This window comes from Zeus faber (genome assembly GCF_960531495.2).
Source record: "Zeus faber genome assembly, chromosome: 16".
Classification (NCBI taxonomy): domain Eukaryota; kingdom Metazoa; phylum Chordata; class Actinopteri; order Zeiformes; family Zeidae; genus Zeus; species Zeus faber.
The window spans coordinates 30430615-30455614 of NC_137202.1; the positions used below are offsets into that span (position 1 = coordinate 30430615).

A 25000-nucleotide genomic window follows, 5' to 3' on the forward strand; every position below is an offset into this window, starting at 1 on the left:
CCGCCCCGCCCAATCAGCATCATTCACAGCTCATGTTCAGTGTTGGAAGACCAATCTGTTCTCTAACCCTTAAATGTTTTTCAAGGGCGTCAGTTGCCGGTTGGGGGTCGGGCGGAGACCGAGGTGCGTTCGCTGGGATCCGTTCCTTCTCTTGTAGCTCACCAGCTGATGGGCCGCTCTGCCCCCGGTGGTCAGCACAGGGAGCGCAGGCCGCTTTCTCTTCCTCTACCATCTCTTAATGAAGGGCGGAGCTGTCACGTCTGTGCTCTCCACCCTTCCTTCTTTTCAGCCGCTTTTTCTATGACCTCTGCAGATAATTATAGCTGAGTGGGCAGAAAGTAGCTGCACCTTCACTGTGACAGTTTGCACTTTGGTTTTGATGCTCTGAGAGGAACCTCCACCCAGACGCTCGCACCGTCAGCCCCACCTGCCATGCGTCGTCAACCGCAGCAGGAAGTGGAAGCAAACCGCCTGAGAGCGACACCGTACCGCCGCAGGGAACGCTCGGGCGTAGGCTGTCGGTGGACGGAGGGAAGGGAGGCGGACGCTCCGACCGGGAGCAGCTCGGCTTTAGTCGCAGGTCATTGGTCCTGAATGAGCGGATTCATATTTCACACGGTTGAATTTGTTGTTGTTTGCTCACTGATGCACGTTCATGAGGAACGCACACGGAAAGGGAGCTTTAATTGACCTCAGGAGATCAGAGTCCTACCCAGAATGCACCGGGAGGATGCTCGCTGTGTGTGGGTGGTGCCGTTTCCCCGGACGTTATGACAGAAAATGGACACGGTCTGACGAGTCTACGTAACGCTTTTAATCTGAAGTCCCTTCAGGATGTGAACACGATGCGGGGGTAACGTTTCACATGGGCGGGGCTAACGTTTCAGATGGGCGGGGCTCACGTTTCGGATGGGCGGGGCTCACGTTTCGGATGGGCGCGGCTCACGTTTCGGATGGGCGGGGCTCACGTTTCGGATGGGCAGGGCTAACGTTTCGGATGGGCGGGGCTAACGTTTCGGGTGGGCGGGGCTAACAGGTTAGATGTGCAGCGTTAACGGGTCCGATGGGTGAGTCTAATGAATCAGATGGGTGGGGCTAATGGGTGTGGTGAGCGGGGCTAACGGGTCAAATGGGTGCTGCTAACGGGTCGGTGGGTGGAGAGCGTTCCCTGCTGGCGAGCGGCTGAGGTGCGCTCATCTGGCAGCGAACAGCGTCGCAGACTCTGCCATTGAAAGTCTAAGAATCTCCTTCTATTCAACACAGCAGCATCAGGGGGCAACTGCCAAGCTCAGTTATAGTTCCAAATTCATGAATTGGTCCTTATGTGTATTTCTATGTGCGTATATGTGTGTATTTCTATGTGCGTATATGTGTGTATTTCTATGTGCATATATGTGTGTATTTCTATGTGCGTATATGTGTGTATTTCTATGTGTGGATATGTGTGTGTGTGCCGCCATTGAGCACCAGATGAACCTTCCTCTAACTCCCTGCCTCCTGCTGGGGCCAGCACAACGATCGCCCCCCCGCTGGGGGCAACGTTACCTAGGTTGACGGTGAGGCGGACGCGGCCGGCCTCCAGCTCCAGTCGCAGCGTGTCGGCAGAGTTGCGTGACGTCGTCGCCATCAAGACGCCGTACGCTCGCTGCGAGCGGAAACGCAGCGACACGTCCTCGGCCTCCGTGTGCATCACCAGCGGCAGCTGGATCTTCATGAACTTACTGCCGTCGTAGCTGAGCACCGTGGCATCTGCGCAGAAACACACCACGAGTCAAAAGGAAACAGCCTGACAAACGCAATCAGCTCTGAACGCGGCGCTGCATAGTTTCTATATATATGCACATAATTTTGCATTTTGAACCTTAACGACGCCATTTATTCGACATATAATTCTCATTAGGCGGAAGCCTAGGAAGCATACATATTCATCCATTGGTTGCATCCAAAGAAAGCTTGTCACGGTAATAGGTCTGCAGCAGAGATGCAGGAACACGGCGCTTCATCACACTAACAATATTAGAAAACAGTTAACATGTCAAATCTACTGTATTTACACAGTCCTCTCCAGTCGCAAAGTGCTTCACTATTAAATGAAAACGTATAGAAGTAGTCACATACAAATCCCATACAGACACAATACAAAGACAGAAATTGGACCAGGAAATGGAAGAAACAAGATCGTGTCAGAAACGTAATTCGTAAACGTAAAAATGATGTATCATTTTTGGGATAATACTGATCCGTCCAAAGTTATCAGCTTTTTCAGTGTTTAACTGCATTTCCTCCTTCATGGAAAATGAAAAATATGCAGGTAACGGGTCATTGCACAGTGGTAAGAAATGCATTGAAATCAGCTGCTAAACTGCCCAGGTGGGAGCATGCACAAAGAAAACAGAATGGGGCCCAGAATGGAGCCTTGGGGAACACCACAGGACAAGTGCTGAGTAACAGCCATTAGAGATACGAGGAGCTCAACGATCTCCCTTCCTAAGGTAAAACAAAGAAAGTAAAGCAAAACCCAGAAAGAAAACATTCTGTGCAGGGAGAGAGAGAGAGAGAGCACAACGATGCGTTTGGAAACCTACCAAAAAAGAATGACTGCTTCAGAGACGTACATATACGACAGGGGTCAGGAACCTTTTTGGCTGGAAGAGCCATAAAAGCCAAATATTTCTAAATGTATTTCCTTGTGAGCCATATAATATTTAATAACACTGAATGCAACTTAATGCATTCTTTAAGTAAGACATACGTTTTTAACCTATAACACATCTCTGAGTACTTTAAAAATCACTATATATACTACATTTCTCTTTATTCTTCTTAATAATATTGTTGTAATACTGCAGCTAACCAGTAATAGATGAATAATTTTTAGCATGGATGTGACTTGTGGTGCTGCCTGGTTTTGCTGGTGGCCTTGTCGTCTGCTTTGTACGTAGTGAGGTGGAGCTTCATGCTGCCCTGAGGCTCCATCAGTGGCCATGTGGGCGCACCACGGCCAGGAAGACTCCGTCTCCCTCCCTAAAGCTCCACCTGTGGCAGAGACTCCCACAGGTGGAGCCTGAGCAGAGACCCGGGAGGGGCAGGGCCCCGAGTAAAAGGCCCCGGAGTCTTTCTGGGGTCCGCAGCCGGTGTTTGACTACACCCCTTTGTCCGCCACATTTATATTTTGAATTTTATTTTCAAAGTTGTAATTTCTCTGACCTGTTTTACTGATATAGGAGATGTGTGTTATTACTTACAATTAAGTACAAATAATTGTATTATTACTTATTCTAACGGTGATGCTCCTACTATTATTATTATTATTATCATTATTATTATTATTATTTTTAATAAAAATAATAATAATAATAATAATAATAATAATAATAACTAGTACAACTACTACTGATCAGTGATGGATTTTCCTTCTGACCTCTCTACTGCGCGGCTCCTTGGAATGTTAGCCCATAAAATGTACCAGTATTAGCATACTAATGGGTTGATATGATGTCCCTTTTAAAGCATTAGCCTCCCTTCAGTCCCCTCAGTTGTACACATAGCACCTCAGTCACAGGAATTAGGGATTAGAGATTAATTAATTAGGAATTAATGAATGAAATCATTTTGAAATGTTGTGTTGCAAGGGTAGTTTTATTTGCACGCTCATGTTAACATACAGATGTACCAGTGAATCGTCTCCAAGTGCATGCTGGGTAATTCACGCTGCGTCATCAACAACTGCCAAAAAAATCAGTACGTCTTCATCCATCGCCCGTCGACACTTTCCCACTCTTCCCGTCACCGAGCGCTCGTTCCCCAAAATGAAACAAATAAATGATCTGAGCAGCACAAAGGGACAGGATGGAGCGAGAGGTCGGTCATGTGGTCAAATGAAAACGAGTGGGTGGAGAAGTTGGACGTAGAGCGCATTGTGGACGACCTGACAGATATATATATATATATGTATAATACATATATAATATATATAAATAGTATTTGAAATATGAATCCAGTCAGATCAATGAGCAGAAACATCACAGTGTCAGATGGAGCCGGCTTGTGCTCCGTCACAGTTTCTCCGCTTTGTAATTATGCGGTGTTGTCACATGAATAAACCTGCAGCGTTTGGATCCAATGGACGGATCAGAAATGAATCACAATCGCAGCAAATTGGTGATTGTTGTGTTTCATCCAAGCTGTGGACGCACGACTGTCCAAGCCAAAATAAATAAGAAATGACGAAATAGAAATGAAATATGAAGAGTGACGTGTGAGGGAATCATTATCTCACAGCGAGCGAGCACCTGTCAGGAAGCAAGGAGTCAGGCTGCTTCATTTCAGAATGAGGGTGGAGGCGGAGGGAGGGTGGAGGCGTCTGTCCGTTCAATTTCTGTTCTGTAAAACATGAGACGCTTGCTTTCTGTTTCCTGTTCCTTGAAACTGAACTTTCCTGCTGTAAATACACTCGGCCGGTCGAGGACAAGATGTCGCTCCGGACGCAAACAAGCATGTTGTCGTTGAGGGAGATGTAAGAACAACTAGAAGGAGCAGAGAGCGAAGAGCAGGGACTCCAGAGAGAAGTAACTGGTCAGAGCTCCATGATGAGAGGAAGAGATGAGGGAAACTGGTCCGGGTGGAGGCGAGCAGGTCCTCAGCCGCTGCTCCCAAGCACCGGGAGGAGGAAACGGCCCAAACCATCTCCAGCACCATCAGCGGCACCAGAAGCCCCAGAAGAAGACATCAACAGGCCACCCGGGGACGGTCGCCATGACGACCATCAGACCGGACACCATCTTTCCGTCAGAACTGACGAAGCTGCGGCTCCCTTCTCCCGAGGAGGACCGGGTGGAGGAGGCCAAGTACGAGGACCTGCCCTGTGCGCTATTGCGGCTCCGCAGGCCGGTCCCTCAGCAAGACCGAGCACCGTGGGTGGACCACAGGAGTGTGAACGAGTCACCTGGCCTAGATGCACCCCCTGCCCCCTCCCTACTCCTTCCACGTATGTTCATCGTTCATATTAACATGTATGGTAATCGTTCATAATAACACGTATGTTCATCGTTCATAATAACATGTATGTTCATCGTTCATCAAAACATGTATGTTCATCGTTCATAATAACATGTATGTTCATCGTTCATCAAAACATGTATGTTCATCGTTCATAATAACATATATGTTCATCGTTCATCATAACACGTATGGTCATCATTCATGATAACATGTATGTTCACCGTTCATCATAACATGTATGTCACCGTTCATAATAACATGTATGTTCATCGTTCATCAAAACATGTATGTTCATCGTTCATAATAACATGTATGTTCATCGTTCATAATAACATGTATGGTCATCGTTCGTCATAACATGTATGCTCATCGTTCATAATAACATGTATGTTCATCGTTTATAATAATATCGCTCTAGCTCCAGAACCAAGGGATCAACAAGAGTACAAGAAAACATCCTTAAATGTTGAAATAACAGATACCGTGTGTGTGTGTGTGTGTGTGTGTGTGTGTGTGTGTGTGTGTGTGTGTGTGTGTGTGTGTGCGTATATGGTTGTTTGCAAATGTGTTGACGGGTGTTTGCTCAGCTGTGTGTGCGTGTTTACATGTACGTGCAGCGTGTGTATTTGCAGATGGATTGCAGCATCATCTTGGATCAGTGTTTATTGATCTGCTGTGTTCTGAGAGGTCCATCTTCCGCACACGCTCTGCACACGCTCTGCACACGCTCTGAAAACGCTTTGCGCACACTGTGAACACATTGAGAACACGTTCTGCAAACACACTGTACATGCTCTGCACACCCTCTGCAAACGCTCTGCACACGCTCCGCCAAGGCTCCATATGTCATCCCTGAATACACGCGTGTGCACGAGGCGCCACTGCCTCCTTACGCCACAAGACTAATATTTGGGCTAATTAGCGATGGGAGGGATGTGGAGGCAGCAGGTTTGGGGGAAAAGCGCTCGTTGTGCTTCATTAAAAACCTCTGAAAATAGGACAAGGAGCCTCCTTCTCCTTCTCCTTCCCCCGGCATCCTCCAGATGCAGGGGCTGCATTCCGCCACCGGGGGCGCACCACACGTGGGTCAGCCAGGGCAGGATGATTATTTTAAAAGCCGCGTGCGGTCCAGATGCCTCCCCACCCAGACCCTGTCTAGATGCCTCCCCACCCAGACCCTGTCTAGATGCCTCCCCACCCAGACCCTGTCTAGATGCCTCCCCACCCAGACCCTGTCCAGATGCCTCCCCACCCAGACCCTGTCTAGATGCCTCCCCACCCAGACCCTGTCTAGATGCCTCCCCACCCAGACCCTGTCTAGATGCCTCCCCACCCAGACCCTGTCCAGATGCCTCCCCACCCAGACCCTGTCTAGATGCCTCCCCACCCAGACCCTGTCTAGATGCCTCCCCACCCAGACCCTGTCTAGATGCCTCCCCACCCAGACCCTGTCTAGATGCCTCCCCACCCAGACCCTGTCTAGATGCCTCCCCACCCAGACCCTGTCTAGATGCCTCCCCACCCAGACCCTGTCTAGATGCCTCCCCACCCAGACACTGTCTAGATGCCTCCCCACCCAGACCCTGTCTAGATGCCTCCCCACCCAGACCCTGTCCAGATGCCTCCCCACCCAGACCCTGTCTAGATGCCTCCCCACCCAGACCCTGTCCAGATGCCTCCCCACCCAGACCCTGTCTAGATGCCTCCCCACCCAGACCCTGTCTAGATGCCTCCCCACCCAGACCCTGTCTAGATGCCTCCCCACCCAGACCCTGTCCAGATGCCTCCCCACCCAGACCCTGTCTAGATGCCTCCCCACCCAGACCCTGTCTAGATGCCTCCCCACCCAGACCCTGTCTAGATGCCTCCCCACCCAGACACTGTCTAGATGCCTCCCCACCCAGACCCTGTCTAGATGCCTCCCCACCCAGACCCTGTCTAGATGCCTCCCCACCCAGACCCTGTCCAGATGCCTCCCCACCCAGACCCTGTCCAGATGCCTCCCCACCCAGACCCTGTCTAGATGCCTCCCCACCCAGACCCTGTCTAGATGCCTCCCCACCCAGACCCTGTCTAGATGCCTCCCCACCCAGACCCTGTCCAGATGCCTCCCCACCCAGACCCTGTCTAGATGCCTCCCCACCCAGACCCTGTCTAGATGCCTCCCCACCCAGACCCTGTCTAGATGCCTCCCCACCCAGACACTGTCTAGATGCCTCCCCACCCAGACCCTGTCTAGATGCCTCCCCACCCAGACCCTGTCTAGATGCCTCCCCACCCAGACCCTGTCTAGATGCCTCCCCACCCAGACCCTGTCTAGATGCCTCCCCACCCAGACCCTGTCCAGATGCCTCCCCACCCAGACACTGTCTAGATGCCTGCCCACCCAGACCCTGTCTAGATGCCTCCCCACCCAGACCCTGTCTAGATGCCTCCCCACCCAGACCCTGTCCAGATGCCTCCCCACCCAGACCCTGTCTAGATGCCTCCCCACCCAGACCCTGTCTAGATGCCTCCCCACCCAGACACTGTCTAGATGCCTCCCCACCCAGACACTGTCTAGATGCCTCCCCACCCAGACCCTGTCTAGATGCCTCCCCACCCAGACCCTGTCTAGATGCCTCCCCACCCAGACCCTGTCTAGATGCCTCCCCACCCAGACCCGGTCCAGATGCCTCCCCACCCAGACCCTGTCTAGATGCCTCCCCACCCAGACACCGTCTAGATGCCTCCCCACCCAGACCCTGTCTAGATGCCTCCCCACCCAGACCCTGTCTAGATGCCTCCCCACCCAGACCCTGTCTAGATGCCTCCCCACCCAGACCCGGTCCAGATGCCTCCCCACCCAGACCCGGTCCAGATGCCTCCCCAACCACACCCGGTCCAGATGCCTCCCCACCCAGACTGGGTCTGACTCCAGTTTCGACGGATGGGGAGTTGTAGGAATGAGCAGGATGAGGTGTGAGGCTGAGGGGAAGTGATTTTGGATCGCACAGCTCTACTTGTGGATGTATCTGTGTTTTCTCCATCGGTCATTATCCTTCCTGCTCTGGAAGCCCCCTAACCACAAACCCTCACCCCCACCCAGCCTCCACCCCCACTCTCACCCCCACCCAGCCACCAGGGCAGTTCTCCCTCTCTCGGATTCTCGTCAACTCGTTATCCGGCCGAGATGCGAGGATGGAAGGTGTCAAAGCAGAAGGTGTCCATCCAGCCCTCCTCTTCCTCCTCCACTTCCTCTTCTTCCTCCTCCTCCTCCTCCTCCACTTCCTCTTCTTTCTCCTCCTCTTCCTCCTCCACTTCCTCCTCCTCCTCTTCCTCTTCCACTTCCTCTTCTTCCTCCTCCTCCTCCACTTCCTCTTCCTCCTCCACTTCCTCCTCCTCCTCTTCCTCTTCCACTTCCTCTTCTTCCTCCTCCTCCTCCACTTCCTCTTCTTCCTCCTCCTCCTCCTCCTCCTCTTCCTCCTCCTCCTCCTCCTCGTCCTCCTCCTCCTCCTCCTCCTCCTCCTCTTCCTCCTCCTCTTCCTCCTCCTCCTTGTCCTCCTCCTCCTCCTCCTCCTCCTCGTCCTCCTCCTCCTCCTCCTCTTCCTCCTCCTCTTCCTCCTCCTCCTTGTCCTCCTCCTCCTCCTCCTCTTCCTCCTCCTCTTCCTCCTCCTCTGGTCTGAACTGGTCTGACTGGTGTCACTTGGTATTTTTATTATTTTTTTAATCGTACTCATGGATCACTGGGATTCAACCAGAGTGATCGGCATTAAAATCTTTCAAATTGACCTGGTATTGAGAGAAAAGCTTCAGCTGTTGTGACCATCAGCCAAACAAAGTGGCACTTTGACCCCGTTCCGAGACCAACTTCCCACGAAGACAAAACACAGAATCTGCTGCAAAGCGTCAGAAAACCAAACAGAAAGCGACGAAGGGGATCCGACCGGCGTACGTGACACGGAACGCAGGAAGTTCTACCACGAGAAAAACCCAAAACCCCTGGAGGAGGAACCTCCTTCTCCTCCTCCTTCCATTCCACATTAGTCTCAATCTGCAGCGGCTCCTGCTTCTGTTTCAGCTCAACTTGAAAGGTGCTCCCTGCTGGTGCAGCAGACCCAAGCAGCATAACGATGAGCTCGGCGCTTTGAAGCCCCCCCGCCCCCCCAGGACCACGTAGAGCGAGAAGCAGGAAGAGAAAGAGTGAAACAGCAGCGAGACCTGGTGGCTGTACCAACTCCAGGTGAGTGATGGAGATGAACAAACAACGCTGGGCACAGATCTCTGGGCCCAACTGTATAAAATATCTGATGGAACAGAAGATTTCACACGTCAACTTCTGTCAAAATCCGCCATCGTGACTTTTGCAAAATTTCTGTCTGAGAAGACAGACAGACAGACAGACAGACAGACAGACAGAGAGACAGATTCCTACCTCTCTCGCAGGACCGTCCCAGGTACCCGGACCCGGAGCAGTCGCAGACGTAGCGGTTCCAACCCTCCCTGCAGAGGCCGCTGTTGAGGCAGGGGTTGCTGAGGCACTGCTTGGGCAGCTCCTTGGAGCAGGACGGCTTGACGCCCGCCGCCTGCTGCACCTCGGCCAAGCGCCGCACGTCCTGGCTCTGCCCGTCCACGAACAGGTCCCGGACGCAGCCCACGTAGCCGTAGTTGAGCAGCGCCGTCCACACCTCGGTGGGGAAGGCCAGACCCACCCGGTTTTCCGGCAGACCCCCCAGGTACAGGTTGTCGTCCAGGTCCAGGATCTCGCTGTCGCCCGGGGCGGTGTAGCCGGTGCGCAGGGTGTTGACGGAGATGATCCCTGGATGGAAGAGAGAGAGAGAGAGAGAGAGAGATTTCTTTGGCTGATGGTCAAAACAAGAGGCCATTCCTTAAAATAGACGGACGTTAAATCAATGAGCAGCACACTCCAAAAAACACAATATATCTGCTTCACACACACACAACCCAGATAGTGACTCATCGATTATAAAAAAAGCATAATTAATTACTGTTAATCATCTGGACAAGGCGAGAATCTCTTCATTTGAAATGAGTGATGCGCGCTGATAAAAGACATTAATCACGGCGGCGGCGTCGTCCTGATCTCAGATCAGAGAGGATCTTTTCCTTTCCACCAGGTTCCCTCATAACTCTCCTTTATCTGCACAGCGGCCTCATAAAACAGGAAAGGGAGGATAAGAATTAAAAAAGCTGCTTCTCCTTCATTTCAGCCACCGCAGAAGGAAACACAGTGCAGCGTCTTTTTGGACGTGATCAAAGGGGGTTTCTACACCTCCATCGAGGGTGCGGAATCATCCCTTCTTTCAGGTTCCACAGAGACACGACCCGACTGAGAGTCAGACGGGGTGGCGGCCATTGTGGCTGTTAAGTACTATAAAGCACCGTGAGGAAGAGGAGGAAGAGCAGCAATAAAGAGCGATGACTGTGGAGCGTGGAGACAAAAAAAACCTCCAGGACTAAGGAAAATGAAATTGCAGTGAAGTAATAATTTCCTTTGAGTGGTGGCCGCTCTGCAGATATGAAGCTGAGCTCATTGCATCGCTGCAGCCGCCTCCGCGCACATGCACAGATAGTAAATCGTGCATGTGAAGAGTTTGTGTACAGAGGAACAGTACTACCATATAAGACCAGCAGTGGAAGAAGTACTCAGCAGTACTCTGCAGTTTGACAGACCCAGTCAAATGTAGTACATCAAAAAGTGCAGATATTTGCTTTGAAATGCCATACAGCAAAAGTTGAAAGTCTCTGAAACTGAGAGCTAAAAAAAGTGAGTGAGTGAGTGAGTGAGTGAGTGAGTGAGTGAGTGAGTTAGTGAATTAGTTCTGTCAGACAACTCGACAGCGCCACATGCTTCCAGGCCCTTATATGGGCTGGACTATTTAAACAAGCAGTCCCTCCTGCCCTCCCTGCCTTGCTGCGCTCCCTCCACCTCCCTGAATCCACCTGTTGGACTCACGATGTATTGTAAATAAAGATAATTTAATGTATAGTAACAATACTTGTACTTTGTTACTTTCGACCACTATATAGAACCAACATTATATAATAAATTCCAAAATGAGTGACTATATGAAGATGGATCTACACGTCAGTTCAATCCTTTTCTCCTCTCGAATCTGAAGGAGGTGGAGGTGAGCGGAGACCGGTGCACGGTGATTAGCCGGATGGCGCTAACCTGCTCCGGCTTCTTCTGGGGTCTCGGCCCCGGACATCTGCTCCGGGAGCTTCTCTTGGCAGGAGCCCGGCGTCTCCGAGCCAAAGCGCTCCCTCCAGGTTAGCGCTAACGAGCGCGCTACATCACACTCATTAGCGGGAAGCTTTCTCAGAGCGCCAGGCGAGGATCCGGTCAGATCCGGTCCCACCGAGGAGAGAGCAGTGCATGCTGGGACACCGTAGGGTGCGTTAAGGGACCTTCAGCACCTTAAGATGTCCCTTAGATGCTCTTAACATGTTTCACCTTGGATTTCTAAACGCTCAGAGAGGGGGGGGGTGAAAAAACCCAAAGGCCACGTTCTGCTTCATCCCTCCGGTCTCATGTTCGTCCCCGTTGGTCTTGGTCCAGAGATGAGGAGCAAACAGCACTGAGCGACGTGGAGGAAGAGGATCCCTGCTTTCCCAGGAGGCTGCGTGGCTTTGCAGGGACGGTGACACGAGTAGAACCCGGGGGGGGGGGGGGGGGGGGGTAAAGGATGTGGAGGCAGATGAGGGAGATGCTGAGACGATGAGACCCGAAAACATAGAGCTGACGAGGGATCAGGCTGCGGCTCGAGATGATTTGGAGAAGAAGGGAGCGGCACGTGAGCGGACCACGCCCTGCGCTCGAGGAGACAACTAAAACCTTGACTAATACATCTCTAATCATTTATCATCACCAAGAGCTTTACACCATTACTCATTTATAATTATTATTATTATTATTATTATTATAATTATTATTATAACTCTACATTACACTACTTCTACTTTCAAAGATTAAACAATGTCAAAAATAATTGCTTCATCCCTCTGCTCTGTCCTGGTTCTCATAGATCTCTCTCCTCCCCTCCCTCTCTCCTCTCCTCCCTCTCTCCTCTTCTCCCTCCTCCTTCTGAGCTTGGACCTCTCCCGGTTCCATGGGACCAGGTCTCATGGAGAGTAGACCCTGAATCCAGACAGTGGGGTCCCTCAGGGCTGTGTCCTGGTTCCTCTGATGTTCTTCTCCTGATCCTCCACCTCGTCTCTGCTTCCTCACCGCAAACCCAAAATCAGAGGAAGGGGAGGGCCCTGCAGCGTCTGGCGGGGGGCAGGAAACTCGGCAGGAACTAAGCGGGACATGGCGGCGGTGGGGCGCGTCGTGATGGGACGGGGATCACTGTGTCCACTGTTGTCATGGGAACTCGGTCCGTGCAGACAACTTGAGCCGTAATTGCGCCTGATGGCCGCTGTGGCTGCGCCTGAGCGACGCGCTCGACGGAGCATTAATAAAATATCAGAGCAGATGAAACACTGGGAACACCATATGCTGCGTGACGCGGCCTCTCCTGGGACGCCGGTGGCGCGGGAAACGCATTTCCACTGAAGATAAATAAATCAAGTAATATAGGCTTCAAATGGATGAATCATTTAGAGATTCTATAGGAAAAGTACTTTGCCAACATGCCAACATGGCTACGAACGGCAGAATGCCTCAAAACGTGACCTTTGGAGGCACCGATCTGTGACGCTGCAGAAAAAACATCATCATGAAGAACTTCCTGTACGGGAGTAAAACTTAAATCCACTTCAAACCAAATCTAACTGACAACATCAAGTCCAACTTTTAAGACTTTTAAGGGCAAAGTCACGTGTAATATTGTGAGATTAATAAAGTGTTATTTGCATTAGAGGATGGAGGCTCTCCCAACACATTCCTCTCAGTTATAAATGACTTTGAAGACGGAACGGATCATCGCTCGACAAGTCACTTAATTTAGAAGATTCTGGATTGAAGGGATATTCCACTTTTGGGGAAATTCTCCACTTGCACATCTCACCCAGATCCATTCCAGGATCTGGGATCTTACTGCGTTAGCTCCATGCATGGCTGCAGGCAGGATAGCCTAGCTCCCGCAAAATTAGGGAATTGGAAGGTTTTCAGAACGTGTCTTGTGTCTCAGTTAAGAAGAACAATCTTTAATTGTCACACAGCACACCACATGCTTTGGATGGTGCTGGTGAAATGGTTCCTCTGCATTTAACCATCCTGGCTTGTCCTACCTCCTGGGGCGCAGCATTCGTGGACATGCGTCCATCTCTGGTCAGACCATGATGTGTGCATGTTTTTTGGGGGGGGGGGGTCCTTACTGACGTGGAGAAACCCCATGTGAGCACGGGGAGAACATGCAAACTCCACCCAGAAAGGCTCCTGTTTGGGAGATAACCCACCGGAGCACGGTGCCAACGGCGCCCCAGGTGGGAATCGAACCCAGGACCTTCTTGCTGTGAGGCAGCAGTGCACTGCGCCACCGTGCCACTCATTGAATTGAACAAAAAAACAAAAAAGTTCAGCCGCAGAAGTAGAAGCGTCCTCCCTCTATGGGGGGATCACCCCCTGGACCAGATCCTCGCTGCCGTCTGCTCCAAACACGTTTTAAATACAAATGAAAACTTCAGGCTCCTTAGTGCCGAGCTCAGCATCGCAGATGGATTCGTCTCCGTCTGGGGAGACACCGTCTTCTGTTTCCATGGAAACTGAGGTAAGGTAGCAGCAGGAGGAGCCACCCTAACCCAATAAAGCATTGTGTGTGTGTGTGTGTGTGTGTGTGTGTGTGTGTGTGTGTGTGTGTGTGTGTGTGTGTGTGTGTGTGTGTGTGTGTGTGTGTGTGTGTGTGTGTGGATAGAGGGATAATGAGATCAATTGAATTATGCAACACAAGATTTGCCACAGTTTTGCTTTTGATAACTGAACGTTGTTTTCTGGAGCAACAACCATAAACTGTTTTATTATTATATAGAATTTACATTCAATTATTAAGATATGATAAAAAAACATAAATAAACCCAATAAATGTAACATCATTGGAACACTCTGGAGGTCCCAGCTCAGGAAGTGGCTCTGTTGCATTGTGGGTAGTGAACAGGCTCATGAACGTGGTCTGGGGCGTGGATCTAATTTGCAGCATGACTGAGAACAAAGATGGCTGCTGGGAGACGCAGATCAGCGGGGGAATGCGGGGGAGGGATGGAGGGACGGAGGTGGAGATGGAGGGATGGGGCGGAGATGGAGGCATGCAGGAACAGAGGTATGGATGGAGAGAGGAATGGAGGGGGGACAGAGGGATGAATGGAGGGATTGAGGGGGCGGAGGGAAAGAGGGGGGAACAGATCGATGGAGGGACAGAGGGGTAGCGGGAGAGCGAGGGATGAGGAATAGAAGAATGGGGAAATAAAAGGATGGAGCAACAGAGGGATGGAGGAACAGAGGGATGGAGGGATTTGACTCTGGTTTCAGTCTCCATTCAACATAGAGCAGGTTGTCTCTACCGTTTACAGCAGTAATGTGAATAAAGTTTGTTTGCTGAATTCCAAGTAAAATAAATATAAAACAAAAATAAATAAACAAGTATAAAACATAAATAAATATAAAACAAATAAATGTAAAACATAAATAAATAAATAAGTATAAAACATAAATAAGTATAAAACGTAAATAAATATAAAACAAATAAATGTAAAACATAAATAAATAAATAAGTATAAAACATAAATAAGTATAAAACGTAAATAAATATAAAACATAAATAAATAAATAAATATAAAACATAAATAAATATAAAACATAAATAAATATAAAACATAAATAAATAAATAAATATAAAACAAAAATAAATAAATACGTATAAAACATAAATGAATATAGAACATAAATAAATATAAAACATAAAACATAAATAAATATAAAACAAATAAATACAAAACATAAAACATAAATAAATATAAAACATAAATAAATAAAAACATAAAAACATAAATAAACAAATAAATAAATAAATAAATACATAAATATAAAACATAAATAAATAAATAAGTATAAAACATAAATAAATATAAAACATAAATAAATAAATAAATAAATATAAAACAAAAATAAATAAATACGTATAAAACATAAATGAATATAGAACATAAATAAATTTAAAACATAAAACATAAATAAATATAAAACAAATAAATACAAAACATAAAACATAAATAAATATAAAACATAAATAAATAAAAACATAAAAACATAAATAAACAAATACATAAATAAATAAATACATAAATATAAAACATAAATAAATAAATAAGTATAAAACATAAATAAATATAAAACATAAATAAATAAATAAGTATAAGTGCTTCTCAAACGGGGGCCCGCGTTCCGCAGGGAGGTTCGCATCAGAGTCTCTAGAGCGAACAGTAGAGAGATGGAGACGGATGGAGACGGATGGAGACGGATGGAGACGGATGGAGATATACTGTTTCTAGTTCCTTCTGCAATTTCAGCAGCTGAGTCCTTATTCACGGCCATGTTTTCTGACGTAGCAACAGTAACCAGGGGTGTGTATGTTAAGAACTAAATATTTCAAAAGGTGAAGCAGAAACCAGAGCCACGGGGCGTGGTCTCCAGGGGGCGGGGCTCCCACTCTCACACCCGTCATCGCTCAAGACACCAGAGGGTTTGCGTTTCCTGTTTCAGCGCCCGGTGACAACACCGCAGAGGAATCAAGCTCATCTACATGAAGGTGACTCCGCAGCCCCGTGAGGCGGGATCCTACCTGATCTGCCGTCCCGCTGGAAGTCCACGTGGTACCACTCCCCGTCGTTGACCTTCTTGTTGACCGCCTTGGTCTTGGTGGTCCCCGAGCCCATGTCCAGGAGCAGGTAGAGGTGGCCTTCTAGCATCTCGATGGCGAAGAAGTCCACCTTGAGGGTCTGGGGGCTCTTGGCATCCTTGGGCTGCTGCCTGGGCTTCCCGTGGCTGAAGAGCAGGAGGCCACTGGGCTCCGTGGTGCGGAAGTCGAAGGAGATGGAGCCCGTCTTCTTGGCGTTCCACTTGTTGAGGACGATGAAGGACTCGGGCGTCTCGAAGGTGATGGGATCCAACGTGGCCACGTTCTCGCACTTGAAGGCCATGATGCCGTGGGTCTTCATCTTGGCGTCGCCGTGTTTGGCCAGACGGGAAAGTTCCAGACGCACGTCATTGTTCTTGTACACGACCTGGGGAGGAAGGAAGGGGCCCGGTTCAGTTAATTTCACCGTGAACTCACTTCAAAAGAACAGATTTCAATTTCTGTTTGAAGAATCTCATTATTTGAAGTCGTTGTATGAAACAATGTTTTAGGAGATCTCTAGATGATCACCCTCCACATACCCTTTCTGGGGATGGCAGCCATATTGGCAGGTTAAAAGCGGTTCTCCAGTTCGCCATGCTAACTGTCTTAGCTCAGCACATGGCTGCAGAGGGGATCAGCTAGCCTAGCTCCTGTGACATGAGGGAAGAAGCTAAGCTGCTCAGGTACATCTTGTGTCTTTCAAATAAAAACATCAAACTTAGTTTGAAATGAAGCTACATTTACAACTATTGTCAAATATTTGTGATGATATTTGATATTCGTTGTGAATGTAGCTTGACCATGAGGCTCCTCCTTCCCCAAAAAGCTGAAGTATCCCTTGAATCAAACATCTAGAGCTCCACCTACAGGCTTCAGCTTCTTCTCCCTCAGGTCAGACGTTAAAATAATATTCTGTCCCTCCACTCTGCAACCAACTCAAATGAACAGGTGCATTTTTAAAAAACGCTGTTCTTTTTTATAGAGGAAACTCAGGGATAAAGGTCAGATTGTGCATTTCAACTTCCTGCCGAGCCTCAAACCTCTCGATCACAACACTTCAGTTCAGGCTCAGACACAGGAGTGAGGTGCTACGTGGAGGTTTCCATGCTGAACCTCCATACCTGCACATGTCTCCGTGATCCAAACTCTGAAGGAAAATAAGGATTGTGGATGGAGAAAGGAGTGTGAAGTGAGATGGATGGAGTTCCACCTGTGGGTGGAGCAGCAGGTTGTGCTGAGCCAGCGCTCAGCGGGATCTGGATTAAGGCGGCAGATGATGGATGCTCCTCTCTGAGCCACTAGTGGAGTCAGATTAATCAACACGCAGCGACGGATGAGAGGGGGGTGGAGGAGGGGAAGGGGGAAGAGGAGGGGGAGGTGGTAGAGGAGGAGGAAGAGGAGGTGAAGGGGGTGGAGGAGGAGGTGAAGGAGGGATGACCAGGCTCCGCCTCACGGCTCCGCCTCACGGCTCTGCCTCATGGCTCCTCAGGACGTGCAGGGTCTGCCGCCATAAGCTACGCAGCAAACTGGCGACCGGGCGGAGTCGCCGCTTTAAAAAGCGAAGAAAGGCCTGGCGACCGTGACGGAGGCGCGGTCACAGAGAGGAGGCGGAGCTGTTCATTTCCACCTCCAGCTGAAGCTGCATTCAACTGTTCTTCTCTTGTTTCCTGATGAAGTGTCTGGATGCAGCAGGTTCAATCATCTGAAGCTTGAAGCTCAAACGTCGACTTTATTAAAAAATAAAATATCGTCAAATCAATAAACACAAGGTGAAGGTGAAGCAGGCTGCTCCACCTATTACAGCATGAAAACACTTTATAATTGTTATTATTATTATTATAACCCTACATTAAACAGCACGTACACTATCCACACTGTAGGACTGATACTGACACCATTCTGTTGTTTACATCATCCATCCATCCCTCCATCCATCCATCCATCCATCAATTCTTCCATCCTTATATCCATCCATCCATCATTCAATCCATCCATGATGCCATCCATCCATTCGCCCATTCTTACATCTCCCTACCATTCATCCATCCCTACATCCCTCCACCCATCCATCCATGCGTCCTTCCATCCTTATATCATCCATCCCTACATCCCTCCACCCATCCATTCGTACATCCTTCCATCCTTATATCATCCATCCCTCTATCCCTCCAACTATCCATCCATCCCTCCATCCATCATTCCCTCCTTACATCCATCCATCCCTACATCCCCCCAACCATCCATCCATCCCTACATCCCTCCATCCATCCATCCATCATTCCCTCCTTACATCCATCCCTCCATCCCTAAATCCTTTAGATCATTAGTCTGATCTGAGGTTCTGTACCAGCGCTACTACACTGTGCAAACACTGCACAAAGTTAAGACCCTGCCCTTCGACATCTGACCTCTGACCTCAGACTTCACCGTCCCTAGATTCAGGGACTGGTGGAAAGCCTGAATGCCGCAGAGCAAAGCTGGAGCTGCTCAGATGACCAGCGTCATGCAGGTCCTATCAGACTGGACAGGGCATCCTGTTCAGACCTGGCGTTAGAATGCGTCCTGGTGGTCGGGTGTCAGGGTTTAGGGGGCAATGGCCCCAAAGATGCATTGCCCTATAGAATTTGCACTATATCTTTAAGTTCTCATTTACTAGCTGTATTGCTCCTTACTGCATTCTTTACCTATAAATAGTTTTCCTTTAGTATATTATGTTCATATTTCATGCTCTGCTACTTCCTTTTCTTGTCAGGTTTCACCGCCAGGAGGCCAGAACACTCTCCATGTTGAACACAGGCAGAAGAACAACAACCAAGTTCAACCGTATCCCCCCACCCCCCAACACTCGTGTGTTGCCATGGCACCCAGGCCGCAGAGAAAAGCCGTGAACTACGAGCGGCGATCTAACGAACACAGACGGAGGATGGACGGGTGGAGCGGCTCATTAGGCTGCGGAGCCTCAGAGCGCGTCCGGAGCTTCAGAACGGAGGAGAGGGTGGAGGACAGCAGAAAACGGGGAAGAGAAGAAAACAGAAGAGGGAAAAATAAATGTAGGATTCCATTTGTGACCCACCGCAGCAAAAGCCGCCGTCTCACGCCAAAAAAAGAAAAACCTTTCTGGAGGAAAATTAGATTTTTGGGTTTTTTAATCGCTCAACGTATTTTCCAAACAGAGTTTGATTTATAAATAGTAGATAAATCTTAAACCGTGGAGTTAAATATTCCCATTAGATGACATGGGGAAACACAGTTGCAGACACACAGACGAAACACAGACGCTGAACAGCGCTGAACAACGACGATCGATGGTTTCCTTTAAAGCGATCGTCCAGGTGAAGATCATTCCTCCTTATTGCATGTGATGCAAGTCACAATGTGAAACCATTTTGATAGAATTCAACCTTTAAATCGTACTACTTTTACAGATACACGGAGACATCATTGTGAAACGGCAAAGAAGAAAAACCCTTCGCATCACGGGGCTGTTTCCGTCTCACTTGTCTGTGAAAACGTTCTTCCCCGTATCGTTATGGATTAGGTGAAGCGGGTGGAGGAAGCTCTGAATCATATTTGGGACCTTAATCTGACCAGTGCGATGGATCCAAGTCAGTGTAAGCAGCGCGCACTGGACTTCATTTTCCGTGATGAGAGTGGTGGAGTGTGGTTCTCCCACAGCGACGTGGAGAACCACAGCGATGCTGAACGTGATATTACTCCGGACTTGGAGTTTCAAACAGCAGATTTCAAACTTAATGTGACGATGAAACTGATTATTTTCATGAACCACCGGAGGAGACGTCCAGAAGAAGTTGATGACGTGATGAAGTCCGTTGAGGTTGGTGACAGTTTCAGATTCAGATTTTCTGAGACTCATAATATTGATACTCTACATTTTGTTGTGTTGTCCGTACTTTTAAACGCCAAAATAATTCCACTTTTATAAAACATGTATATTCTTACTGTTAATATAAGCTTTTTTAAAAATAAAAATTGAGTTGTGTTGTTGAGCTGCTCAACGCTGTTGGTGATTGGCCCATTCGGCAGGATGTTAAGTGGCCATGAGGCCTTGTTTGTCCTTCAAGCCCAGTTGCATTGTGGGAGCTTAATGAAGCTGGTGTGGGTCAAACTTTGAAGGTGATTATCTCAGAATCACAGTTTGCCAAACCCTCGTCATCAACAAGTCATAGCTTTAAAAGTATTTGCTTGATTTGCACAAGTGACGCCTTGTTTGGAAGCTCTGATTCTCCACTTTCAAGTGATGAGGGAAAAAAAATCTTGAAAGGCACCAAATGACCCAAAAGTACGCGGTGGGTCACATATGCGATGCGACTCTGGAGATGAATTGTCTTGATGGGTCAGTTCGTATCAGACTAAATAAAACAAAGCACCTCACGCCCGTGAATAACACTGGAAAATGACTGAGAGGAGGACAGAAACGAAGCCATTAGAGCAAGAGGAGGATGTGAGAGGAGGAAGAGGAGGATGTGAGAGGTGGAAGAGGAGGAAGAGGAGGAAGGTCCGTCTGTGCTCACCTCCTTCAGACAACCCATGAAGTTGTTGCTGACCGGAGAGCCGGGCAGGTCGGCCGTGCTGGGACTCCCCCCGACGTAGAAGAAGTCGTCGGAGCCCAGCATGGTGTAGTCCTCCTGGGTGTAGCCGGTGGTGGTCAGGATGCCGTCCACTGATATGGTTACCTAGGCAACAGGAGCACAGTGACAGCACACGCTGTTCTCAGAACCTCCACCACCCGCCGCCTGACGCCGTTTGGCTTTTCTTTTCACGAGTTTCCCTTAAGACCAAGAGACTGGAACCATTTTCATGTCTGTTTACTTTCTCTTTTTTCTTGTTTTGTGTTTGACTCCAGTTTGGATCAAAGCCCGAGGAACAAACTGTTTAGTAGATTGTTAGTATTCAGCAACTCAAAGTCCTTTAGCAGACACAAAAATGGAGTTAGTAGAAGGTTGGCTACACAGCAGGGCCTGCAGCGCGTCATACGCATGCGACGGGTGGAGGAGGATTGAGTGATGAGGCGGAGAAGACACATGCCTCGTCTTCTCTTTTTGCATGCACACGCAGAAGAAGAACTCTTGACGGGGTTAAAGGAACAGTTTGGATTTTCTGAACTGCCTCCTGTTTTCTCCTCCTTCCTCATGTCGAACTTGGAACTTTCCTTCTTTTCTCCAACTGGATCTTCCATCCCTCCATCAGGGGGTGATGGGGGACAAGGCAGAGCAACATGTACCACAGCTGTATTTAAAAAACGAATATCTTGACAGGATCTGCCAAAAGCGGTTATCTGCTTGCTTGCTAAAATCACCTCGTAGCAAGACACAAAGAGTTTACATAAAAATGAGAGAAATGCAAAAAAAAAAAGTGTTTTTCTCATCTAAAAGTAGCACCTTCATCTTCAGCGTCACACAGTTTGGCAGGTCACACATTTGGGTCTAACACCGGTAACAACACTGCTGTGCAGCAATGGAAATAGTGCCAGAACACCGAAAGTAAAAAACACACAAACTACTGGAATTTCACACACTGAGGCTTCAAGTTGGGGATTTCTCTGCCATCACTTCCGTTGAACTCCTGATGGAGGGATGGAGCGGATGGAGCGTCCAGTTGAACACAATGAAACACAAAGTACTACATGAGGAAGGAAGAGAAACTGAGAAACGTCCGAAAATCGGAACTGTTCCTTTAAGGAGCGACACCGACACGCAGTGTCTCAGCAGCCAATCGGGAAGCGGAAAGAACAGGAAAGGAAGCGGCAAAACAGAAGCTGGACGGGCGGGGCAGGGCGGTGCAGGGGGGCTGGCCGTGGGCGTGGTGGTGCATGGGGTTTGACAGGGTGATGGCAAGCGACGCACGAGGCTGGAAACGACGCCCCCTACTGGAGGATGGGGTGGAGGAGGAAGGGGTGGAGGAGGATGGGGTGGAGGAGGACGGAGTGATGGAGGACAGGGTGAAGGAGGACGGGGTGGAGGGGGACGGGGTGGAGGAGGACGGAGTGAAGGAGGACGGGGTGGAGGGGGACAGGGTGGAGGGGGACGGAGTGAAGGAGGACGGGGTAGAGGGGGACGAGGTGGAGGAGGACGGGGTGGAGGGGGACGGGTGGAGGGGAGGGGGTCAGTGAGCAGAGTACCAACCGCACGTCCTGTTTTGGTTTATGACGTCTACAGAAAAGAAAAGAAACAGCAAAGAAACACACGCAAACCCAAACTAAGAAACAATTAGAATGATATCTACCGAACAATGGAGTTTGTTTACCATAGCGTGTCCAATGCCTGAGTGCTTTGTGGAAAAGGGGAAAAAGCAAATTAAAAAGTGTGAACAGAAGACAGAACATGGCGGTCAGTCTGTTAGTACATTGTTAAGGGAGAGAACGTTAGTAGAATGGACATTCCATGGATGAAGGGTTAGTTCGTTTCCCAAAGCAGGTTAGTGACACACAGGAAGTAACGGGCAGGAAGTTTAACAAGAAAAAAGTGTCTCAAACAGAATTCTGCCCAAAACGGCCCCTGGCCCCTGGACCCTGATCCCTGGTCCCTGGTCCCTGGTCTCTGGTCCCTGGCCAGAGCCCGGACAGAAGGTCCAGCTGAAGGAACTGGTTCTACAGCCTCTTATGGGTGAACTTGTTTCATTTCTCTGCGTTGTTGGGACTTTTGGGTATTGTACCTCCTGGTGGCTGAGCCATGAACTTTACGATGGTTTTAGTTCGATGAGGCCGAGCAGTGTCCCTGACGGAGCACGAGAAGGAGGATGAGGACCCTCCTTCCCTTGCAAACCATGCTCTTCTTATGCAGCATTTTTTTTCCAAAATTTGCCAAATTCTCAACATAACACAATTTTAAACGTCAATTATTTTGTTTTAATACTTGGATTCTAATTATTTGGTCATTGAGGTGCAGATGAAAACAGTTTCCCACCACGAGCAGGAACCAGAAACTGTTGAAACAATTTCTATAGGATCCAAAAAGGAATAAAGGTATTGATTCTACTACTCTGAAACTACGATGGAAGACTGGAACCCAAGGTCCCATTCAGCACCATCTTGATGTCAACCTCCAGTTCAACAATAATATCACTAAATAACTTTGTCATATGGAGGAGACCAGTTCAAAATGTCTGCATTATGTGGGTTGTGTTTGGTCTTTGAAAGGTGGTGCTGCGAGGCGGCGGGGCTGTTCCACCTCCACCTGACATCTAGCCCTCCATCATCCACTGAGATTCAATGGGAGAACAGTCAAGAGAGAAGCATGTATGATTGAAATGGTTTGATTGATCGGTTTGTTTCTGATCGATTGGTCTTGGCAGCGCCCTCTGCTGTTACCTGACGGAGGTTCCTGGTAACTTTGACATCGTGCCAATCATTGTCATTAAACTTCCCATTGACGGGCTCCACCAGGGCTTCGAAGGCCCCGGAGCCCAGGTTGATGATCAGCGACACGGCGCCATTCTTCAGCGCTAGGTTGACGTAGTCGGCAGATTTCCCCGTGTGGAGCATCAGGCCGTTCCTCTGCAGCGTCTTGAACGACAGAGTGATCTCATCACTGCTGCTCTGGATCGGGTTCAACGACAGGTCGTAGCAGAAGAACTCTGACCCTTTGAAGGTGGCTACGTACTCCTCCTTTCCTGGAGAGAAAGAGGGAGGGAGGGAGGGAGAGATTGAGCTGACGTCCACTCTGGGACTCCAGGAGCAGGAACAGGAAGTTGTGCTTTATCGTGATGAGGTCAGAAGGACGATCTGATCTGGAGTCAGATGATGATGGAATGATGGAAGGGACTCACCTCTGCTCAGAGCTGGAACACTCCAGGTCCAGAAAGTAAAAATCCACTTTCCAGGTTTTCCCCCCTCCTGCACCGATAAGATCCACATGCTGGACTCTAAAACCCGGAGTGGAATTTGACTTTTTAAACCTGGATTTTCCACCTCTGTCTCCGCTGGAAACCAGATGTAGAGCCAGATGTTCCCCATGTGCACTCACCTCCACAGCAGAGTGGACGCCACGCCTCAGTCAGTACGGCAACCCATGAGGCTGAACCAATCTCCTTCTCACGGTGAGAGAACACTTTATCAATCCGAGGGTGCAGTGATTTGTCACTCCATCAACCCCCCCATGGAACCAGAACCCCCTCAAACACTACATATGTTTTCGGGCTCCATATGAGAACAGGAACAGTCTTATTATTTGTATTGTATGAATTACATTATTAGGTGTCCATCCCGAAGCCTATTGTTTTGTTCTGATTTTGTCTGGCGCTCATAAACCGCCGAAGCCTCGGATACGAATGAATGAGAACTGTATTCAGGGCAGTCCGCACGCGCTGTGGTCCAAATTTGATCCACATCGAATTATATCTGGAGGAGAAGTTAGTAACAACGAGCCGGACCATACAGAGGTCTACGCCCCCACGGCCGCCTAGCACCGGCCCGTGGAGGGGCCCACTGTGGGAGCTGTGGGACGCCGACTGTCGGGGATCGCCGAGGGGCACGCGTCTGGATCCGCCGTGGGAGTCGTCACGGGGCCGGCCAGTACCAGCACCGCGGACCTTGCGACCAACATCATCATCTTCCCTTCCGGTGGAAGGGAGGAGGAGGGCGCCACCTCTCGCCCCTTCCCCCGCCAGAGGAGGGACGAGGAGGAGACCACCTCCTACCCCGCTCCACCCCCCCAATTCTTCCAGGGGGTGGCGCGGCCTCGGGACCATTGGAAGCTGGGCAGGCGCCTGGGCAGGTATGCTGGCGATGCAGGCGACCCGACCACCCAGGACTGCCCCATCATGGAGGTCGGCCAGATCGTTCAGGTCGCCGGGTCCTCCGGTCAAGAAGGGGCCTATTATGTGCCCGTAAGGTTACAAGGTTACATCAGGCTTTGTTGGACTGGGGTTCTTCGCAGACGAAGATTCAGCAACACCTGGTTCAACCAGGGGCTTTGGTAGAGGAATCATGGGTCAATATCCGCTGTGTACATGGGGATATTGACACATATCCGATAGTGCATCTTGAAATTCACTATTAGGGGAGAAAGCATAGGTTAAAGGCCGTGGTTAGCTCTTTGTTGCACCCCCTGATTTTGGGTAAAAATTGACTGGGTGCCCTCACAGTCAAGAGGTATATGAGAGTGTTGCGCGGTGCATGGCGACCCAACGGTCGCAACGGCGAGGTC

The 25000-nt window shown here is 49.2% G+C and overlaps 1 protein-coding gene across 4 annotated transcripts in view; it reads right to left on the bottom strand.

Annotated features, from left to right (window-relative positions):
- The window catches only part of LOC307242258 (neurexin-1a-like), a gene marked incomplete at its 3' end in the record, with an annotated part of 222905 nt that overhangs the window by 113934 nt on the left and 83971 nt on the right, over positions 1-25000 (bottom strand). For 2 of the 4 annotated variants that reach the window (XM_080016644.1, XM_080016641.1), the window contains exons 3-8: positions 23164-23465; positions 22101-22124; positions 20369-20530; positions 15780-16221; positions 9416-9799; positions 1546-1749 (exon numbers count right to left, since the gene is read on the bottom strand). In XM_080016644.1, coding sequence (XP_079872770.1) covers positions 1546-1749; positions 9416-9799; positions 15780-16221; positions 20369-20530; positions 22101-22124; positions 23164-23465 — 1518 coding nt within the window. The remainder of the gene's footprint in view (positions 1-1545; positions 1750-9415; positions 9800-15779; positions 16222-20368; positions 20531-22100; positions 22125-23163; positions 23466-25000) is intronic. The other 2 variants (XM_080016643.1, XM_080016642.1) reach the window with 1 other exon arrangement.